This window comes from Zonotrichia leucophrys, unplaced genomic scaffold (genome assembly GCF_028769735.1).
Source record: "Zonotrichia leucophrys gambelii isolate GWCS_2022_RI unplaced genomic scaffold, RI_Zleu_2.0 Scaffold_90_182705, whole genome shotgun sequence".
Classification (NCBI taxonomy): Eukaryota; Metazoa; Chordata; class Aves; order Passeriformes; family Passerellidae; genus Zonotrichia; species Zonotrichia leucophrys.
The window spans coordinates 110,381-133,291 of record NW_026992295.1 but is presented as its reverse complement, the minus strand read 5'-3'; the positions used below and the strand labels follow the sequence as shown (position 1 = coordinate 133,291).

At 47.9% G+C, this 22,911-nt stretch overlaps 1 protein-coding gene across 1 annotated transcript; it reads right to left on the bottom strand.

The window, feature by feature from the left end:
• Window positions 1-1,752: 1,752 nt before the first annotated feature.
• Window positions 1,753-21,404, bottom strand: LOC135460703 (olfactory receptor 14A16-like; the record flags this gene model as incomplete). Its single annotated transcript, XM_064737622.1, has 2 exons — window positions 1,753-1,833; window positions 20,670-21,404. Coding segments are annotated over 2 exons (816 nt in total), but the record flags the coding sequence as incomplete, so codon positions are not given.
• Window positions 21,405-22,911: the final 1,507 nt, after the last annotated feature.

Sequence of the window (22,911 nt, the reverse complement as noted above, 5' to 3'; positions counted from 1 at the left end):
CTCCACCTTCTCTTTGGCCACAGACTGTGTCAATGAGGGGCTGCATTCTTGGTGGTGTGGGAATCCATAAAGTCAGAGGGTTTTTAGGAAATGGTTAAAAAAGAGTATTTAGGCCTCAGGATGTGGGCCCGAACTTCTGTTACAGCAGGAAAGTTTCCCAAGCAAGCAGAAAAGTTTCCCAAGTTGAAGACGTGACAAATAACAATAAGACTTTGTAGGTTTGGTTTTAGGATGGCAACAAGTTTATTTAATGTATATTTTTAGAAGGTTACTGTGAATAGAGCTCTGTTCTTTGTTTCTTATGAAATAGCCTTTGTTTTAACTACGATTACATATGTTTTATAAGGTTGGATGGAAAGCTTGTCAATATGTCTTGTTTTGGTGTGATTGGCTGAAATCTAAACTGAGATGATTTTATGTCATTCCGTTTTATCCCACCTTCGGGGGCATTTTCCTCTAGGCCAGCAAGCTGTTATCATCTAACAATGTTCTGAGGCTGATGTACTAATAAATAAAAAAGCTGGTCTGGATTTGTCCAGTGTTGTCCATATTTGGACTTTTTGCCGCGGCAAGTGGGTTCCTCTCTTCAGACGTGGGTTCCTGACGCCATTGGATCTATAGCTACCCTGGTGCCCCGACAAACCCAGCCAGCCCAGGCCTTGCTCAGCATTGCAGTTCCCTGCTCAGAGCCTTTGGCTCCCTGCAATCCTGGCCTCAAGGATCTGCTCTCAGCAGTCCCTGGGCAGCCTTTGGCACTCCCTGCCCTCAGTGGGGCCCAGCCATGCTCCAAGGGACTTGGAGTTTTTCTGCTGCCTCCTTGAGCAGCTTCTCCATCCTTCTCTGCGTGCCCGAGGCTCCCGGAGCCAGCCCCAAATCCAGCGTGGGGCTGATTAAAATACAGAAAGGCCTCAGGAGCTCTTTGTCCTCCTTCCATTGTCTTTGGGTCTCCAGGGTTTGTGCAGTGATTGGAGTCAGTTCGGAGTTCTCTTCAGGAGGGAGATTCCAAAATGCACCTCATGATTTTTGGTTTTAGTCAAGGAAATATTTTTTTACTTTTCATTTCAGACAAGAGCTGACAGAAGCATTCCCAAGTGATCTTGATGCTGAATGTCTCCTTAGGAGGTCTGGGCAAGGAGAAGAATGAGCCCCTCGCAGGCTGAGCCTGTTTGGACAAGCTGTTTCTCACCCCAAACCTCACCATATCTCACATCACAAAACATGAAAAAAATTTAAGCATTTTTCCTTCTAAATAAAATTTAATGAAGTAACAAAATTATGTTTAAATTATTCTAATTATGATACTATTATTCAATATTTTGCTACCTAATTTTTATATTTATATTTTAAAATCAATACAATTTTAGCAACCAAAAAAATTGTTTCTCATTAGTTCAAAGTAAACACAATACCGTTCATTAATTAATTAAGCTTTATTGGCTATTTATTTCTTCCTGTTTATGGTAACTAATAATATTTGTAGGCCTTTTGGCACCATTTTTATAAACTATTTCCCTAATAGGGTCAAGGGGCAGCACTTTGGGGTCCATGGAGACATTTCTGGGGCACATTTGGGGCAGTTTTGGGTCTGGGGAGGGAATTCAGAGAGAACTTGAGGGTCTGGAGGACACTTAGGGGAGCCAGGTGGGCACTTGGAAGGGCACTCAGGGATTCTGAGGGACAGTTCGGGGTCCGGGGCAGCACTTGGGGGTCCACAGGGGCCCTTGGAGGTCAGGGAGGGGAATTTGGGGCCCTTCAGGGTCCGGGCGGGCCCTTGGGGGCTCTGACGGGGGCTCGAACGGGGCGCAGGCGGTGATGGGAGTTGTAGGCACGGGTCTAATACGATTTAAAGGGGCGCGGAGCATCACGGGAGTTCTGGGCACAGCTGCAATGGCTCTCGGAGGAACGCCGGGAATGACGGGAGATGAAGTCCTGACTGGAATAGCGCTGGGCATGCGCCGCGAAGCATGATGGGAGCTGTAGTCCCGGAAGTGACTCGAATACCATGTTTGGGGGTCTGGGAAAGCTCTTGGGGGACACTTTTGTTGGAAAAGAAATGAAATTTAGCAAAATGTTTTATTATAGTTTAGTTATGAGTTTTGTGTGAATTGGTTTGTAAAAATAGTTTTGTAGCCGTTGATATTATGTGTTGAGTTCTGTGTAACCTTGGCAAGTAGCCTTAGGAACTTAATAAACATTAAAGCAGGGTAGGAGAGTAAGAAGACTAACCGGTTTGGGGGCAGCATACAATAGGACAGGTAGAAGATTTATGATTTTGCTCGTGAACTAGGGAATGTATTACAAGGGTCCGTAGTTTGGCAAAGGGCCACTGTTTCTTGGAGACTTTGTTATGAATTGCATGTATATAAAAGGAAACCACCCTTGTGTGAATTTCGGGGTTCTGATTTTGGGACGTTAGTCCGCAGGCCCCCGGGCCCTTCAATAAAGCGCCGCACAAAACTTATCCGAGTTTTGTGTCCTTTATCAATGGGGCAACAGTTTTCTGGCGACCGCGGCAGGACTCCGAGGGCAGCTGGGGTGGCTCGCATCTCAATCCACTCCAAGCCGGCACCGAGCATTTCTCGGCGGAGTCATCGGTTCGTGCCCAACTCCCCCGCGCCTGTCGGACAACTGCATAAGGTAAGCCCGAAGGCGCTTTATATTGGAAAAAGGTGACAATTGGATTTGGATTTGGTGGTTAATGGAAAAAGCCTAGGCTCCGGCCATAAGACGTCTAGGGTACGCAGGTCCGGAATTCGCCTCCTATTGTTTTTTTTTTCTTGGGGAAGGACGGCGAGAAGGTATATTGGTTTATTGGGACTAAAGGTGGAATTAAAAATTAAAGGCTGTAATATGATGTCTTTTAAAACTTTTAAAACCTTAGTGCAGGCCAATGAAAAAATACCTGGAAATACGCCATTAGGTTGTATATTGAAACGATGGAAAGGTGAAGGATATTCTCAAGAATTAGATAAGAGCAAAATGATAGATTATTTCAATCGTTGGTGGCCTGAATATGAGATTGGGGAAGCGAGATGGCTGGTGAATGGTACACTGGAATTTGGGATAATGGAATCTTTGATGCAATTTTTAAGGAGGAATGAGAAATGGGATGAAATACCATATTTAGATTTGTTTTTCGTTTTATATCGGAAAGAAGAATGGCAAAAGGAGTGCGGTATCTTGGTTTTAGAAGTAAATGATGAGAGGGAGTGTGTTGGATGTAAAGAAAGAAAGGACCGTGATTTGTATCCTCCGACCGAGGAAGATTTGTCCTATTGTATAGCACCCCAGAGGGTTCCGGTTGCTCCTAATGTGCTCCCTGCTCCCCTGCCGATATATCTATAAAAATGGGATCTAGTGAGAGTGATAGTGATGGTGATGGTGAAAAGAATGAGAGTGTTAAAACAACTCCGTTAGCGGGGCAGACTCGCCAAGGAAGGAAGGGGCAGAAGGGGCCACAGTTAATTGCTCCGTTAAGGGAAGCTGTGGGACCACAGGGAGAAAGGATACTTATAAAGGTGCCTTTCTCTCCAGGGGACTTGGTAATATGGAAACAATCGGCTGGGAGTTATCAGGAGGATCCTGAAAGAGTAGAAAGGGTGGTTAAAATGGTGATAAAAACTCAGAATCCAGACTGGAATGATTTACAGGTATTATTGGATACTATAATGGATTCCACAGAAAAGGAAATGGTTATTAGAGCCACTAGAGAAAAGGCTCGTGAGGAGATTCGGTTGTGACAACTAAATGAAACCGTTGATGAGTTGGTGCCAAGTGAGGAACCCAGGTGGGATCCAAACTCTACGGGAGGAATAAGGGCTGTAAAACGATATCAGGAATTGTTGGTGGAAGGAATTAGAACAGGAATACCTAAGACTATGAATTGGTCTAAGTTCCATTCGGTTAAGCAGGACAAGAACGAATCTCCATCTACCTTTTTGGAACGATTAAAAGACATGGCTCCGAAGTTTACTAATTTAGATGTAGAAGATGAATCAGGGAAACTTCAATTTGCATTATTATTTTTGGGCAATCACAAGAGGATATTAGGAAAAAGTTACAAAAGCTGGAAGGGGAGGATACTCGGAGTTTGGATAAAATGTTGGAGGTAGTGGGGAAGGTATACAACAACAGGGAAAAAGAAACTGCAAAAAGACAACAAGCTAGTATTCTGGCTGTAATGCAACGGACAGGGGCAGGAGGAAAATTCATTAGGGGACGAGGTCGGGGAGGAGCTAATCGCAGACAGAGGGGCATGGCGAGAGGTCGGGGAGGATTTGGGTTTGCACCTAACACGGGGAGGTTGGATCCAAACCAGTGTGCATTTTGCCGACAATTGGGACACTGGAAAAATGAATGCCTGGTTAGAGGGGGTAACATGGGATTAATAGGGAATACTCATGTGGGAGGATTTACGGGAGGACCGGCAGAGGCCGCTCAAGCACTAGTTTTGGGAAACTATCAAAATCAGAGCTGACTAGACAGGGGTCTGAGGATAGTTTTAGAGATAAATGGGAAAGGTCAGGAATTTATGGTAGACACTGGAGCTACATATTCTGTACTTAATAGACTATTAGGGCCTTTGAGTGACACCACGGTACAGGTGGTGGGGGCAACAGGGAAGCTAGAGGAACAACCATTTTTACAACCTTTAAATCTTAGGTTTGGGGGAAGGAATTAGATCATCAATTTTTGTATATGCCAAATTGCCCCACACCCCTTCTTGGCAGAGACCTATTGTCCCGACTTAATGTGAAAATAATATTTGAAGGGAGAAGGGTGAAATTGGAGATACCTGAGGAACAAATAGCAGGCATTTTTGTGATTAAGGAAGTGGATGCCTCTCCTATTCCAGAAGAAATTGAGCAGGCTGTAGTACCCTGGGTGTGGGAGTCAGGGGTCCCCGGAAAATCTAAAGCTGTGCAGGCAGTAAAGGTGGAACTAAAGGAAGGGGCCCGACCAGTGAGGGTAAAGCAATACCCCTTGAAGCTTGAGGCAAGGAGGGGAGTAGCCCCGTTAATTAAACAATTTTTGGTTCAAGGAATATTACAGGAATGTGAATTGGAGTATAATACTCCAATTTTTCCAGTGAAAAAGCCTAATGGTAAATATCATTTGGTACAGGACTTGAGAGCTATTAATGAAATAGTAAAAGACATACATCCAGTTGTTGCTAATCCTTACACATTGTTAACATCTGTATCGGAAGAGTTTAAATGGTTTTCTGTGATTGATCTTAAAGATGCCTTCTTCTGCATCCCACTGGCAGTAGAGAGTAGGAAATATTTTGCCTTCGAGTGGGAGAGTCCTGATTTTGGGAGTAAGAGGCAGCTTACGTGGACAAGACTCCCACAAGGATTTAAGCTCAGCCCTACTATTTTTGGAAATCAACTGGCCAAGGAGCTGGAGGAATGGAAGATAGCCCAGGTAACAATATCTCCATCCTTGTATGTAGTCCTGCAGTACGTGGACTGTTGTGGTGTGTTGCAATATCCTGTTTTACCTTCTCCCTTCCCCCTCGCCCCTTGCTGAGTGTGCCCTGTCAATCAGGCTAACATACCAGCAAGGCGTCGTGTGATAGGTGTCCCTAGTACCTTGAGACCCTGCCCCTTCACCTGGTTGGTGACTCACCTGTCCCCTCCCCTGCCCCTGTCCTGAGCTTAAAATGTGAATGAGACCATGCGGCCTCCCTTCTGTTATCAGCAGTAGCCCAGTGCAGACATATCTGTGCTCATGGAATAAACATCTGGCTACCTTCTAGCAGAATCCGCTCCCTTCTTCTCTTCACCATCGCCAGAAGCTGTCCCCTGAGGTAAACGGAGTCCTGTCTTGTGCCCCGCTGCACTCTGCCGCCAGCCAAGGTATCTCTGGGGTGAACACCGCAGTGCTGCCTCTGGCCCAGCAGCGAAGGTCAGAATTGGCCTAGGCACCATCTAACTGGTTATATTGGGATACATATTCCAATATATTGGCGTCCCTGTGGGTGGCTCGACTCTGCAGCCCGAAAACGGACTCGCAGTTCCTCAGAGAAGCTTCTGCCAGCCGTGCATCCAGCTGAAAGGAGCCTGGCTTCAAGACTCCCAGCTAGAGACTTTGGGAATACTCCCAGAAAAAGTTTCGTGGACTGTTCGGCGCCTTTGGAAAGCCCTGCTTCATTGTGGTGAACAGATTTTCCAGAGGAAGAAAAGGGGAGCCTCTCTTGCACCCAGAGAGAGGTCCTTTTCCGGTGGAGACCTGCCTGCCTGTACCCAGCCTACAGCTTCCATTTCACGTGAGTATCTCTGCTTTCGGTAGAGCAGAAGCTCAAAAACAGACTCTGCCGCGAGTTCTGTTCCTTTTTTGCCTTTGCATTTTGGCTGCGCAGCCCCACAGACGAGAATTCATAGCGTTCTAGTTTAGCTTTCCTGCTGCGTGTTTCACTGTTTTTTAGAATTCGCGCCGGAGCGGAATCGCTCTCTGCCCTTCCCCCCCCGGCTCAGCAGCGTGTTCAGACACGTGTTAGGAGATTTTCTTTCTCTTTCTCTTTGCGAGGGAGGGGGGGGCTCTCTTTCCACGTGGCCGGGGGACCTGCGGGGTCGGGAGTGCTCTGCACACGCGGCGGCGGGGGGGGGCGTCCCGGTTTCGGCTGCCACGTGGAGGGCTGCTCCCTCTGCTCCGCGGGGCAGCTGCATTCCACCGCGGGGGAGGCTTTGTTTCTGCCTCAGCTCGGCAGGGCGTGCCCTGCTGCTGCTACCCGGGAATTTTAAAAGCGGTGTATACAGCTGCATTGTGAAGCTTTTGTCTGCTCGTTATCGCTTTCTATCTGTGGTTTTTTTTAGAAATTGGTAGCTGATTTTAGCTTTGTTTTTGGTCAGGCGGGATTAAGTACTTTGCTTTTTAACATGGGTTCCAAACTTAGCATTGTACAAAGGGGAGTGTATTATCATATTGTTAGCATTTTAGTCAAGAGTAATGTGAAATTCTCTAAAGGAAAATTGAAACAGTTTATAAGATGGCTTTTTCTGCAGTTCCCAAACATTTCCCCTGAAGAAATCCACAATATTCAATTCTGGGATAAAGTTGGGAATGAATTGATAACCTTAGGACAATCTGGCAAATTATCCTCAGCTAAATTTGTGTTCTGGAGTTTAAAAATTCGAACAGCATTGCTCAAACAAAAGGAAATGGAGAAACAGCCAAATGTAAAGCCATGTGCCTCTGCTCTCCCTGTTCCTCCCTCTCCCTCTAAAACCCCTAAACCTCTTTCCCCAAAAAAATCCCGAGCACGTGTTAGCTTTTCGGACAGCAGTGATGTCCAAAATGGCCCCCAGTCCCTAGGGGGTGCACAAGATAGTGGGTGCCACGTGGCATCTTCCCAAACCGGGTTTTCTTCTTCCCAAAATCCTCTTAAGCATTCCAAAATTCCATCCCCATCCCCCTCTCCTCCTGTTCCTCGTGACACCTTCCCCCCTCCCCCCGCCTTTCCTGCAGTACCCTCAGCTCCGCCCCTCTACTCCTGCCAGGGGGCGGCTGCTGACGTGATGTCACCAGGTGACTCCGCCCTCTGTTCCCACGGTATCCCCGCCCCCTGTCAGCCCCTTGACCCCGCCCCCTGTTCCCACGGTTTCCCCGCCCCTTGCCGGCTCCCTTTCTCCGCCCCCTCCCCGGGTTCCCACGGTGGGGACACACCCACTGCCTGTCCCCAAACCTGTAGCTGTGATCCCAATGCTTCTGATTCAAGGGATACAGAGCAGGGGACAGCAGACCCAATGCACAGTCCCATGTTGTCACTGGCTCCTGTTACGTTTCAGCCTGCAGCTCAAGCTGGAGCAGCCCCAACTGCTAATTGGAGCTCTTTTGGACGACAATTGATTAAAGAGATCTGTAAATCTCATAAAGAATATGGTCCACACAGTCCATATTTCCGTGGCCTTTTAAATTCTGAATTAAGTAGGACTATTGTGGTACCACATGATTTAAAACAACTGTTTTCATGTCTCATGACATCCACAGAATTCAAATTATGGGAATCAGCATTGAAACAACTGCTAAAAGATGCTCTCCCAAGCTTACAGGCTGATCCAAACACAGCAAAAGACAACAATGGTAACCCCATTACTATTGACCACCTCTGTGGTGAAGGTCAATGGTCTTCTCCCTCAGTCCAAGCTGCTGCAATTCCTGCAGAAACACTTGAGAAAGTAAAGGAAGCAGCTGAAAAGGCATTCTTTTCCCTCCAACCTGAGGGGCCTTTTGAGCCCTATAGTAAAATCAAACAACTACCATCAGAGCCTTTTGTGAAATTTGTAGAAAGGCTAACTAGAGCCATTGAAATACAAGTTAAAAAGGAAAATGCTAGGGAAGCAATTTTAGAAGAAATAGCGTTTACAAATGCAAATGAACAGTGTCGAGCAGCAATCCTGAGCCTTCCTATGGAACCTTCCCCTACATTAAAAGATATGCTTCTAGTCTGTAACAGGAAAGTGCCTCTGATGACTGTAGCTGAAGACACCAGACCAAGGCTGCTGCCAAGACCACCTCAGCGCGTTGCTGTTGCCAGCCCTGCACCTTCTCTTTCAGCTCAGCAGTACCCTGGGCAGCAGCGGAGACCGGCAATAGTTGAGCCCACTAAACCATGCCTGCTTTGCAATAAGCTAGGGCACTGGAGTAACCAGTGCCCCCTGAAAAGGGAATTTGATGAATTTAAAAATAGCAGGGGAGGAGAACTGCAAGCCCTCCCTGGGGGTCAACAACAAAAAAACGAAGAATAAAGCGCCAGCCTGCCAGGCGTGCAGACATAAAAGGAGCAGGCCAAGAGAATAAGGGTAGCAAAATAAATCAAGCGCGCAATAATATTAACATTTGTGTAAGTGAAGCAGGTGCTTCAAAGACCAAGTCCGCTAGTCCACTGTTAAATGTGAAACAAAATAACCTTTGTTATGATTTAAGTGATTCTGTATTAACCGCATCTTCTGTCAATGAGCCTTACAGGTTGCAGCTGACAGAGTCACTCCACCTGAAGGACACTGACTGGCATATTGTCTCTGTAAATCCTGAACAGAAAGGTACTTGGAACCAAATTCGTTGTAAGTACATCATCACTGGGGACAAAAACACACCACAAGAGATCGAAATTGCTCCGGGACTGACAACATCAGATCCCAAGCAATTTGTTCTCAGCCTGCACTGTTTCCACCCACCCCTGTTTCTTCCTAAGGGACAAATTGTTGCTTAAGCTATCCCTGTGCCATCTTTACCTGAAAATGTTGATAAACAAGGGCCCACAGTCGCCCGGGTCCAAGTTATTGGGACAGATAAACCCAAATTGTGGTGCAATGTCAGTGGGGGTGGGGAGTCTAAACGCATTGAGATGCTTGTAGACACAGGTGCAGACTGCACAGTGATTCCAGTACAAGACTGGCCAGCACACTGGCCTTTACAAAATGTTGCTGGTCACCTTCGAGGTGTAGGAGGTCTGCAATTGGCAAAGCAATCCAAAAGCATTATTCAATTTGAGGGTCCAAACGGACAATTGGCAAATATCCGTCCATTTGTGTTAGATTATTCAGAACCTTTGTTAGGGAGAGATTTAATGGCCCAGTGGGGTGTCACAATTAATATTCCAGACTCTCCACAGCATTTTTGTGCAGCAGTCATTAAACAACAGCGCCCCACCCAAAAACTTAAGTGGAAAACAGACAAACCAGTTGATGTGAAACAGTGGCCACTCAGTAAACAAAAAATAAAGGTGCTTGAGGAACTAGTACAAGAGCAACTAAGAAAGGGCCACATTGTGGAGACCATGTCCCCATGGAACTCTCCAGTGTTTGTCATCCAAAAAGCTGACAAAAAGAGGTGGCGACTTCTCTGTGACCTCCGACAAATTAATAATGTAATTGAAGATATGGGTTCTCCTCAACCTGGTATGCCATCCCTAACAATGCTTCCCCAAGATTGGAAATTAGCTGTTATTGATATTAAAGATTGTTTTTTCCAAATCCCATTGCACCCTGATGATGCACCGCGTTTGGCATTCTCTGTCCCTTCTATCAATTCAGAAGCTCCTATGAAAAGGTACCATTGGACCGTTCTTCCTCAGGGCCTGAAAGTATCTCCAGCTATCTGCCAGTGGTATGTCTCTTCCCTGCTTTCCCCAGTGCATGCAGCCGCAGAGAAGGCCATCATTTATCATTATATGGATGATATCCTTGTGTGTGCCCCCAATGATGATTTACTAACACATGCGCTTGACCTAACGATCGATGCATTGATTGTTGCAGGGTTCGAGCTCCAGGAACAGAAAATTCAAAAGATGCCACCTTGGAAGTATTTGGGCTTAGAAATTGGAAATAGGACCATTGTTCCTCAAAAACTAGAAATCAATCCAAGGATCAAGACCCTTGCGGATGTCCACAAGTTGTGTGGGTCTTTGAATTGGGTAAGACCATGGCTTGGTCTGACCAGTGAAGACCTTGCCCCTCTTTTCAATTTATTGAAAGGGGGAGAAGACCCAGGTGCTCCTAGGTCTATTACCCCAGAGGCACGGAAAGCTCTAGAAAAGGTTCAGATTGCAATGTCCACAAGACAGGCCCACCGATGCCGGCCTGATCTGCCATTCAAATTTATCATCCTAGGTAAGTTGCCACACCTCCATGGAATTATTTTCCAGTGGGAGGAAAAACAAACACCTAAGGCAAAGGACACACCAAAAAAGGACCGGGACCAGAGGGACTCTCTCTTGATCATAGAATGGGTTTTCCTCAGTCACAAAAGGTCCAAGAGACTGACAAAGCCTCAGGAACTGGTAGCAGAACTGATCCGGAAAGCAAGGACCCGGATCAGCAGGATGTGATTTTAAGTGCATTCACATTCCAGTTGAGTTAAAATCAGGTCAAAATACTATGAAAATACTGGAACAATTGTTTCAAGAAAATGAAGTGTTGCAGTTTGCTCTGGATTCCTACTCAGGACAATTTTCGGTAGCACGGCCCGCTTGTAAATTGTTTGAACAAGATGTTCAATTTACTTTAAAATTAAGAACTGCTCTAAGTAGGAGACCTTTAAAAAGGGCTCTAACTGTCTTTACAGATGCGTCCGGGAGGTCACACAAGTCTGTTATGACTTGGAAAGATCCTCAAACCCAGCAGTGGGAGACGGACATTGCTGAGGTGGAAGGTTCACCTCAGGTTGCTGAATTGGCTGCAGTTGTTAGGGCTTTTGAAAGGTTCTCAGAACCATTTAATCTGATTACAGACTCTGCATACGTGGCAGGAGTAGTATCCAGAGCAGATCAAGCAATACTGCAAGATGTATCTAACATTGCACTTTTTGAATTGCTTTCCAAACTGGTAAAGTTAGTCACTCACCGAGAGCAACCCTTTTATGTGATGCATGTCAGGTCACACACTGACTTGCCAGGGTTTATCGCTGAAGGCAACAGAAGGGCAGATGCTCTTGCTGCGCCTGCAGTGATGGCCACTCTCCCAAATGTTTTTGAACAGGCAAAAATCAGCCACCAGCTTTTCCACCAAAATGCACCTGGCCTGGTTCGCCAGTTTAACATCACTCGAGAACAGGCCAAAGCGATTGTGGCCACGTGCCCAAATTGCCAACAACATGCACTCCCTACAGTGAGTATGGGAGCAAATCCAAGGGGACTGAACAGTTGTGAACTGTGGCAAACAGATGTAACACACATACAGGCTTTTGGACGGCAGAAATATGTTCATGTTAGTGTAGATACCTTTTCTGGAGCGGTCTATGCTTCTGCCCACACAGGAGAATCATCTATTGATGCTATTAAGCACCTCTTACAGGCTTTTTCTTTCATGGGCATCCCCAAGGAGCTGAAAACTGATAATGGGCCTGCTTATAAATCCAAGGAATTCGGGAGCTTCCTGCAGCAATGGGGAGTAGAGCACAAAACTGGCATCCCCTACTCCCCTACAGGTCAAGCCATTGTAGAAAGAACTCACCGTGATATTAAAAGGGTCCTGGACCAGCAACAACAGGTTCTGAAGGTAGAACCTCCCCACATCCGGTTATCCAGGGCGCTATTCACAATAAATTTTCTGAATTGTTCTTTTGACAGCCTGAACCCTCCCATCCTACGCCACTTTGGGGGGAACAGTCACAGGTTGATGAAAGAAAAACCTCCAGTTTTAGTAAAGGACCCTGAGACTTGGAAAATGGTGGGACCTTACAAATTGGTTACTTGGGGACGTGGATACGCCGGTGTGTCCACCCCCTCTGGTTTAAGGTGGGTTCCTTCCAAATGGGTAAAGCCCTATGTTCCCAAAGTCTCAGAGAAATCTGCAGAAGCGCCCCAGGTTGCTCACGCTGCCTGGAGAAGAAAACGCCGCGCACGTTCTCTGGAGGAAATTCCATTTAAGCCTCCTATCTGGAATAGTTTGTAATATATGTTTGTCTCAAGTTTTTGTACCAGTTTAGATCCCACTGTTCGTGTGTAGCCTCGAGATGTCATGAGACCGAGCCTGCTTCTCGTCCTACTCGTGATCATCCCACCTGCAATCTCCTACATAGTACCGCAGCCCAAACCACATATGGACTACCTCGATAAAGGTTCTCAGACATCAACAGAGAAACTGACAACGGGCTGAATGGACTTTTCAATGGCTGGGGACTCTCGGGCTGGTTGGGATCTATTCTGAAAACTGTAATTTTAGTGCTGTTTATTTTAGTTGTAGTTATTGTAGTTTTTGGCATTGTTTTTGGAGTAATCAGACGCATGGTTCTCAAGTTAATCTTAAACTCATCACCCCCTCCTGAAGTCTACCATTTGGAAGCCCTCAGTGCTCCAGTGGATGACCTGGAAGCCTCAGTAGAATCATTCTGCACCATAAACACAGCCCTCTTCTTTTTAAACAAAACTAGGGGGAGATGTTGTGGTGTGTTGCAATATCCTGTTTTACCTTCTCCCTTCCCCCTCGCCCCTTGCTGAGTGTGCCCTGTCAATCAGGCTAACATACCAGCAAGGCGTCGTGTGATAGGTGTCCCTAGTACCTTGAGACCCTGCCCCTTCACCTGGTTGGTGACTCACCTGTCCCCTCCCCTTCCCCCGTCCTGAGCTTAAAATGTGAATGAGACCATGCGGCCTCCCTTCTGTTATCAGCAGTAGCCCAGTGCAGACATATCTGTGCTCATGGAATAAACATCTGGCTACCTTCTAGCAGAATCCGCTCCCTTCTTCTCTTCACCATCGCCAGAAGCTGTCCCCTGAGGTAAACGGAGTCCTGTCTTGTGCCCCGCTGCACTCTGCCGCCAGCCAAGGTATCTCTGGGGTGAACACCGCAGTGCTGCCTCTGGCCCAGCAGCGAAGGTCAGAATTGGCCTAGGCACCATCTAACTGGTTATATTGGGATACATATTCCAATAGTGGACGGCATTTTTCTGGCCACTAAGGAAAGGGACATGTGTGTGGAATTAACAATTAAATTACTTAATATGCTTGGCCAAGCAGGGTATAGGGTCTCTAAGGAAAAGGCTCAATTGATCAAAAATAGCGTTATTTATCTCGGTTGTGAGATCGCACAAGGGCAGAGACGTTTGGGAGTTAACCGAATAGAGGCAATATGTGCTATTCCTTTGCCTCGTAACCATCAGGAATTGAGATCTTTTCTAGGAATGGTGGGATGGTGTCGACTGTGGATCATGAATTTCGGTCTCCTAGCCAAGCCACTGTATGAGGCCTTGAAGCAGCATCAGTTGGAATGGACGACACAACAAAAGAAGGCCTTCCAGGAATTGAAGCAGGCACTAAAAGAGGCCCCAGCCCTAGGACTCCCTGACCTGACCAAGGAATTCCAGTTGTATGTGAATGAGAGACAAAAACTGGCATTGGGGGTCCTCACCCAGAAGGTGGGATCATGGAAGAGGCCAGTAGGATACTGCTCTAAACAACTGGATTCGGTAAGTTCTTGGTGGCCCTCGTGTTTACGAGCCGTGGCGGCAACAATAATCCTTATTCAAGAGGCCTGGAAATTGACTTTGGGGGCAAAAATGAAAGTGTTTGTTCCCCATATGGTCATGACTGTTTTGGAGCAAAAGGGGGGGTCACTGGCTATCATCAAGTCGAATGTTGCAATACCAGGCTATCCTGAGAGAACAGGATGATATTGAAATAAAGACTACTAACCATGTTAATCCAGCAGAGTTTTTACGCAGTGACCAGGAGGCTGGGGGACTGGTGCACGATTGCGTGGAGGTAATTGAACAAGTGTATGCCAGCAGACCCGACCTAAAGGATGAACCATTGGAAGACCCTGAATGGGAACTATACACTGATGGATCCAGTTTTGTCGAGAATGGGACTCGCTATGCTGGGTATGCAGTGGTAACATCGGATCAGGTAATAGAAGCAAAGGCTTTGTTACCTGGAACTTCGGCCCAGAAGGCAGAGGTGATTGGACTCACCAGAGCTCTGTACTTGAGCAAGGACAAAAGGGTTAATATCTGGACAGATTCTAAATATGCCTTTGGTGTGGTTCATGTACATGGGGCGTTATGGAAAGAAAGGGGGCTTTTGAATTCACAGGGAACCAACATCGAGCACCGGGAGGAAGTGCTACAGCTACTGGATGCAGTACATAGTCCCAAAGCAGTTGCAGTAATGCATGTTAAAGGACATCAGAATGCGGAAGGAGAAGTTTACAGAGGAAATCGATTTGCTGATGTTACAGCACGGCAAGTGGCACGGGAAGTATGGACTCAAATGGCATTGGTACCGGTAAGAACAAATCCGGCTACCCCGTACCTGAATCAGGAGCCCAAATATTCAATAGAAGATGGAAAACTAATAAACTTGCTAGGGGCACAGAGGAATTAGCTCAGATGGTATGTTATACCAATGGGACAAATAGTGGTACCTACTCGCATAATGAAATTTATTTTGGAATCAGAACATAATAAATGCCATTGGGGGGCAGAAGCATTGGTAAAATTTTTAAAGAATGAGATAATCTCTAATCAGATGTTAACAATGGCAAAAAGAGTTAATGCAATGTGCCCGGTATGTTTGAAAAATAATCCAGTAGTTAGGAGACAAATACAAATGGGAAAGTTGCAAATTGGGCCACAACCAGGAGATTATTGGCAAGTTGATTTTTTCTGAATTGCCTAGGGCACAGGGATACAGATACTTGTTAGTGTACGTATGTACGTTTTCAGGGTGGCCAGAAGCTTTTCCGTGTAGAACTAATCAGGCTAAGGAGGTGGTAAAAACCTTGTTAAAAGAAATAATACCAAGATTTGGAGTACCCTTAGGATTGTCGTCAGATAGGGGTCCTCATTTTATAGCCAGGGTAGTGCAGGAATTAGCACGGATGTTAGATATAACCTGGAATTTGCATACTCCCTGGAGACCTCAGTCTAGTGGGCAGGTGGAAAGAATGAATCACACTCTGAAAGGACAAATCAAAAGGATTTGCCAGGAAGCTAAACTGCACTGGCCTCAGGCTTTGCCTTTGGCCCTACTCAGGATTCGAATTAAACCGAGGGAAAAGGCAGGCGTAAGTCCATATGAGATACTATATGGCAAACCATATCATGCAACTGTATTAAAAGGGGAGGTACATGCGAGTGGGGATCAGGCAATTGCAGAGTATGTTATGTCACTTAATAAGATTTTGAATTCTTTAAGAAATACGTTACAGTGGAATAAACCACTCACGCTGGAGAACTCTGTCCACGACATCCAGACTGGGGACCAGGTGTACGTCAAGAAGTGGATTACGGATCCGCTACGGGAATCATGGAGCGGACCCCACCAGGTGATGATGACGACCTACACGGCAGTGAAGGTCCAGGGGATGGATGCTTGGATCCATTACACCAGGGTAAAGAAGGCACCGTTCCAATGGGAAACCCAGATAGTGTCTCCAACCCGGATGATCTTCCGCGCAAAGCCGCCTTCTTAATTATATTGCTGCTAGTAAGCATGAGACTGGTACCCGTTCAAGGGTCTATTTTAGTACAGGTTAAAGGAACAAAGGTTACAGCCATGGAAGGGATGGATGTTCAATTAACTTGTGTTATATTTCCCAGCCAGAAAGTTGAGGCCGGTGAAGTTATTGCAATATGGCAACGGGGGGCTGAAAGAAGCCGAGGCAAGATAGAATTCGGTTGGGACCAGGATAAACAACAAGGAAACACGGTACTGAATCTTATTAAGGTAACCACAAACGATACGGGAGAATATACATGCTTGGTTAAAATACTGGATAGTTTTGATTACAAAAGAGTGAGTATGAGGGTTTTGCCATGGACAGGGGATCGTGCTGGGAGGAAGCAAAATAGGGAACTGACCTGGGACAGAGTAAAGGACGGGACCAGCTGGTGGGAGAAGGAAGGCAAAGGTTGTGGGTGGTCGAATGTCACTAATCCTAGAATAGGAAATGCATGGTGGAGGCATGACAGAATGATGTCATCCTCACAGAGACACGGTAGAAGGAGTAGACAGGAGGCTAATGATACAATAGAACGAAATGCTGAGCAGGAAAACCTAGTGGTAGGATTAATTAGAGATTTTGGGATCATGCAGAACGTGACTAAAATAACAGCTTGTCTGCCATTACCACAGGCTGCAGGTGAACCAATTCCCTGGGGAATAATACCGGTAACCAAAATGCCTGAATCATTCAAGAATGTTTCATGGTCCTGCCAGTCAGTTCCCAAACAAGTAGAGGTATGGAGGGATTTGTGCATGACCATTCGGGCTATGACTAAAGAGGAATGTGAAATGAAACCCAATCATTATGGTTGGATTCAAAATACCAGGAGGTGTTTGATTGCAACCCCAGTAGATGAGCCATGCAATACAGTATGAATAAGAATGAAATCCCAACGAAATGAGATGAGTTGTCAGAATATCACAGAATTTTGACACCTGGAAAAGTTGGAAGACATTATGGGGACCCAGTGTTTTGGAACACTATAATTACCTTGGGGAAGTACAATGGTGCATCCAATGGTCAGGGGTAAAGAATCAGTCACATTATAGGGCCATCATCACGTCTACATCTTCCCGAGAGTTCAGACCACAGAAAGAGGATTGGAATTGTACTGAGGTTTTTACATGTGATACACCGGAAGACCGAATTGGATTGGTACCGGTGAAAATGGCATTAAAATGGGGATGTGAGTGTAGGGGGTATAATCACACGGTTAGCAGAGACTCCATGGATGGACCTATAGATTGCAGATATACTTCTGTGCACAGTCCTGGAAATCTAGTCTGGGTGTTGGGACACGGACAGTGGACCACACACTTATCTCTAGATGGATCAGTAACACAAATCACCCTAGGGGTTCCCACATTGTGTCCATACTGGAAACAGAATAGATTGATTCAAAGGAAAGGACTCAAAAAGAGGGAAGAATCCCTAGAGGAGCAGTGGCATGAACCTGGCGCAGGAGTACAATTTGGGTGGATATTAGAGTCATTATTCCCTCCGATAGCAACATATCGAAATAGGGAAATGCTCAACAACTTGTTAGGACAGACAGAAAGATTGGCAGCAGCTACTAAGAAGGGATTTAAAGATCTAAATTTGCAATTGCAAGCTACATCAAGAATGACCTTACAAAACAGAATGGCATTGGATTTGCTACTGTTAAAAGAACATGGAGTTTGTGGTTACCTGAGTAGGAGAGTAGATCATTGCTGTGTACACATTCCAAATGTTACACTTGAAGTGGAAAAAGATATTTCCCAATTGGCAGAAGTGGAAACAAAAACCAAGGAAATTGAAAAGGAAGCACAGCATAATTGTATAGGAGCAGTATTTGATTCTTTGGGGCTTCACCTGTCTGGCTGGATTACTTCTGCTATACAGTATGTACTAATGTTTTTGGTATTTTTGGTGACTATATGGATTGTATATAGATGCCTTTTAGGTGTGATCGAAAAGGAAAAGAAGCGATCTCTCCGGTTGCTGAAGGCGATGACACGCGGGCGGCAGAATGAAGAACATCCCCCACCTTGTTATGAAGATGTTACTGTCAATACCGTTGGTTGAGCATCCTTGCAGCAGGACTGAAGAATGCTCAAAAGGGGGGGAATGTTGGAAAAGAAATGAAATTTAGAAAAATGTTTTATTATATTTTAGTTATGAGTTGTGTGTGTGAATTGGTTTGTTAAAAATAGTTTTGTAGCCATTGATATTATGTGTTGAGTTCTGTGTAACCTAGTAAGTAGTCTTAGGAACTTAGATAAACATTAAACCAGGGTAGGAGAGTAAAGAAGACCAACCGGTTTGGGGGCAGCATACAATAGGACAGCTAGAAGATTTATGATTTTGCTTGTGAACTAGGGAATGTATTACAAGGGGTCTGTCGTTTGGCAAAGGGCCACTGTTTCTTGGAGACTTTGTTATGAATTGCATGTATATAAAAGGAAAACACCTGTACGTGAAATTTGGGGCTCTGATTTGGAGACGCTAGTCCGCAGGCCCCCGGGCCCTTCAATAAAGCACCGCACAAAACTTATCCGAGTTTTGTGTCCTTTATCAATCGGGCAACAAGGGGAGGTTCAGGCTGGACAATAGGAAGTTCTTCACAGAAAGGGTGAGTGGGCATTGGAATGGGCTGGCCAGGGGGGAGGTGGCAGAGTCACTGTCCCTCTCCAGTGGAACTTAGTGGCATGGTCTGGGTGACAAGGCAGTATTAGGGCATGTGTTGAGCTTGATGATCCCAAAGGTCTTTTCCAGCCTATTTGATTCTGGCATTCTGTGCACTCTGGGGCCATTGTGACACTGCAGGGCCTCGTGGAACTAAGAGGACCATGGCGACACCATGCAGCCCCACAGAACCAGGGGTCCATTGTGGTGCTCTGGGGCCAAATGGAGCCAGGGAGTGCATCGTGAATCTCTGGGTCCTCGTGGAACCACAGAGGCCATTGTGACACTGCAGGGCCTTGTGTAACCAAGGGGTTTCACCATTTTGACACTGAAAAACCAAGGAGACCTTTGGGAGACTCCAGGGCCCAGTGGAACGAAGGGACCTTTCTGACACTGTGGGGGCCCATGGAACCAAGGGGCTCCTGTGAAACTGCAGCACCAACGAGAACATTGTGACACTGTGTAACCCCATGGAACCAAGGAGAGCATTGTCATATTTTGGGGCCCCATGGAACCAAGGACACCATTTGCTCTGCATGGTCACATGGATCCAAGAAGACCAGTGTGACAGTGCAGGGCCTGGTGTGACCAAGAGGCCTTTGTGACACTGAGGGGCCCCATGGAACCAAGGACATCTCTGTAGATGTCACCAAACTGGGTGTGAGTGTTGATCTGCTGGAGGGTAGGAGGGCTCTGCACAGTGCCTGGGACCAGCTGGATCCAGGGCCCAAATCCAACAAGGTCAGGTTTAACAAGTCCAAGTGCCGGGTCCTGCACTTTGTCCACAACAACCCCTGCAGTGCTACAGGCTGGGGACAGAGTGGCTGGACAGCAGCCAGGCAGAAAGGGACCTGCAGGGACTGATGGACAGCAGGCTGGACATGAGCCAGCAGTGTGCCCAGGTGGGCAAGAAGGCCAAAGGCTCCTGGCCTGGATCAGGAATGGTGTGGCCAGCAGGAGCAGGGCAGGGATTCTTCCCCTGTGCTCAGCACTGGTTGGGCAGCACCTCGAGTGCTGTGTCCAGTTACGGACCCCCTGGGGTGGGCAATTAGAAGAAATGTGAATCAGGGGGTATAAAGAAAGGAAATGTGAAGCAAAGGAAATGCTCAGGGCAGTTTGGGGGTGGCTGCCAGGCAGCCCTGGCTCTGAGCAACAGTGTCTGCAGTGGGACAGGAAACTCCCAGCTGATGGGAACAAACTTTCTGGCTGACTGCAGAGGCCAGGACAAAGCTGAGTGGTTTCCCTGGTGTCCCCCAATCCTTGCTGGCCCCAGGGGCTGATGGCATTTGTGCTCCCTCAGGTTCATGTCCCCACACCAACAGCATGGGGGTGCTCCCCCTGCTGTGTGCAATGCAAACGGGGGCTGCTGAGCCAGTGCTGCCGTGTCTGTGGCTGCAAGGATGGGGCACCTGTGTGAGCTGGGGGAGAGGCCAGGGCTGCAGAGGGGGGATGTTGTTGGCAGCTCCATCAGGACGCTCTGGGACGCTGCCCTGGGCTGTGCAGCGCACTGGGGATGGATCAGCCCCTGCTCTGCTGCTCCTTCCCGTCTGCCCCAGGGCCCTTGCAGAGCCCCAGCCATGCTGTTTGCCCCCAGCCTGCCCACGGCCAGCCTGGGGCTGCTCACGGGGCTTTTCTGTGCTGAGCATTGGCCTGGGTGTGTTCTTGAGAGAGCCTGGGCAAGGAGCCTGGAGCCCCCAGGCCCTGGGCTGAGGCGTCAGCGCTGCCCCAGCAGTGCCCATGGCCTGTCCCTGCTGCAGCCCCGGCACTGCCACCCCCAGGGCTGTGCCCGGCCCCGAGAGCACTCAGGCCCTGCAGCAACACCAGGGCCACCAGGGCAGCGGGGCAGGGCCACGGCAGCAGCACTGGCAACACCAAGTTGGCACAAACAATGACATCACTTTGTAGAAAATATTTAAAATTTAAAACAAAGGAAAAGAACCTCCAAATTGAAACCAACAAGAAATATTAAAGATGACTTTTATTACAAGTGATTTGCAGAAACTGGCCAGCAGTTTAATGCTTCTGAAACCATCCAGTCATCAGTGTCCACACTGCAGCCTTGAGCTCCTGGTTCCTCAGGCTGTAGATGAGGGGGTTCAGGGCTGGAGGCACCACCGAGTACAGAACTGACAGGGCCAGATCCAGGGATGGGGAGGAGATGGAAGGGGGCTTCAGATAAGCAAATATGATAGTGCTGAGGAACAGAGAGACCACGGCCAGGTGAGGGAGGCAGGTGGAAAAGGCTTTGTGCCGTCCCTGCTCAGAGGGGATCCTCAGCACAGCCCTGAAGATCTGCACATAGGAGAAAACAATGAACACAAAACAACCAAATGATAAACAGATATTGACCAGAAGATACCCATGTTCCCTGAGGAAGGATTGTGAGCAGGAGAGTTTAAGGATCTGTGGGATTTCACAGAAGAACTGGCCCAGGGCATTGCCATGGCACAGGGGCAGGGAAATTGTATTGGCTGTGAGCAGCAGAGCATTGAGAAAGCCGCTGGCCCAGGCAGCTGTTGCCATGTGGGCACAAGCTCTGTTGCCCAGGAGGGTCCTGTAGTGCAGGGGTTTGCAGATGGACACGTAGCGGTCGTAGCACATTATGGTCAGGAGGTAATACTCTGCTGAGATGAAAGAGACAAACAAAAAGAGCTGTGCAGCACATCCTGAGTAGGAGATGTTCCTGGTGTCCCAGAGGGAATTGTGCATGGCTTTGGGCACAGTGGTGCAGATGGAGCCCAGGTCGCTGAGGGCCAGGTTGAGCAGGAAGAAGAACATGGGCGTGTGCAGGTGGTGGCCGCAGGCTACGGCGCTGATGATGAGGCCGTTGCCCAGGAGGGCAGCCAGGGAGATGCCCAGCAAGAGGCAGAAGTGCAGGAGCTGCAGCTGCCGCGTGTCTGCCAATGCCAGCAGGAGGAAGTGCCTGATGGAGCGGCTGTTGGACATTCCTTCACGCTGGCCATGGTGGACTGTTGAAAGAAGACATTGAAAAGCTCTTTGGCTCAATCTAATAGAGTTATTTTAGGAATTCTCTCAAAACCTTCTCCACTTGTCACGGAACTTCACTCAACATTTTCATTTCTGAGCTTGGGTTTGTGCTGCTGAGTTCCTGCCTCATCTTCAGGATTGCTTTCAGGCTGAGCCCTGGGGAAGCCCATAGGGAAAACAGGGCTCCCTCAGCCCCATTGCAGTCAGACCTACTGCAACCACACAGATGCCCTTTGCCCATTACACCTCCCTCTAGTTCAGGGTGATTGAACATAAAATGTGCTTGAAAAATAAAGCGGAGTTTTTAAAGACTCCAGTTGCAAAGTCAATTTCTCTAAGTCCTTCTCTCTTTCCCAGTGCACCTGAATAGGGTGAGAAACCAAGGGTCGGTCTGGCTCTATGCTGCCTGGAGTTGTGCCTACTGGGAGCAGTTTCTCTTTACCCAAGCCTTGTCCCTGCCAGTGCTGCCAGAGCCCAGCCCAGCCCTGGGGGCTCAGCTCTGCCCTGCAGACCCCTCCCAGCACAGAGCACTGCCCAGGGGCATCTCCCTGGCAGCAGGGCCTTAAGGGCAGGCCAGACAAACAGAGATGCTGCAAGCCAAGGTGCTGCTGCTGCTGTCTGTAGGGAGAGGAGGCTGAGGAGGCACTTTCTGAGGGAGATCTGAGGCCCATCTGCTGATGCCCAGGGTGACAGTGCAGGAGTCTCAGTGACACAGCCAAAGCTGACAGCCCCTTTCCCTTCCCTTTAGGAGAAAGCTGAGAGCAGCCCTGGCCATGCAGCACCATCTCCACAGCAGGAGGAATCTGCCCTGATGGGGGTGGCTCCTTCCACCTCCAACTTCTCCCCTGCAGTGTCCATGGGGAGCTGCCAGGCAGGCTGAGAGCTGCCCCTGGCAGGTGGCACATGCCCTGGGCTGGCCAAGAGCCCTGAGGGCTGCAGGAGCTGCTCTGCAGGACAGCCCTGGGCAGCCCTGGCTGCAGCCCCAGCTTCAGCCCCTGCAGCCGTCCCTGGCAGCAGGAGCCGTCCTGCCCTGTCCCTCTGACGGTGCCCAGGGCAGCCCCGCTCTGCAGCACATCCTCCTCCTCCTCCTGCTCCTCCTGTGCCACAGAGAAACTGGGAGAGTCCTCCTGACACATCCCCCAGGCTGTGCGGTGTGCTGGCTTCAGGAGATCCCTCCAGGAGCACAGGGGACATTGCCCTGCACCCACACACTCACCAAGCACAGGGCTGTGAAGATCTTTCCCCAAGTGAAGTCTCAGCTCAATGTCTTCCCAATCCTGATTGCCTTCAGCCTGTCTGTGCCTGGCTC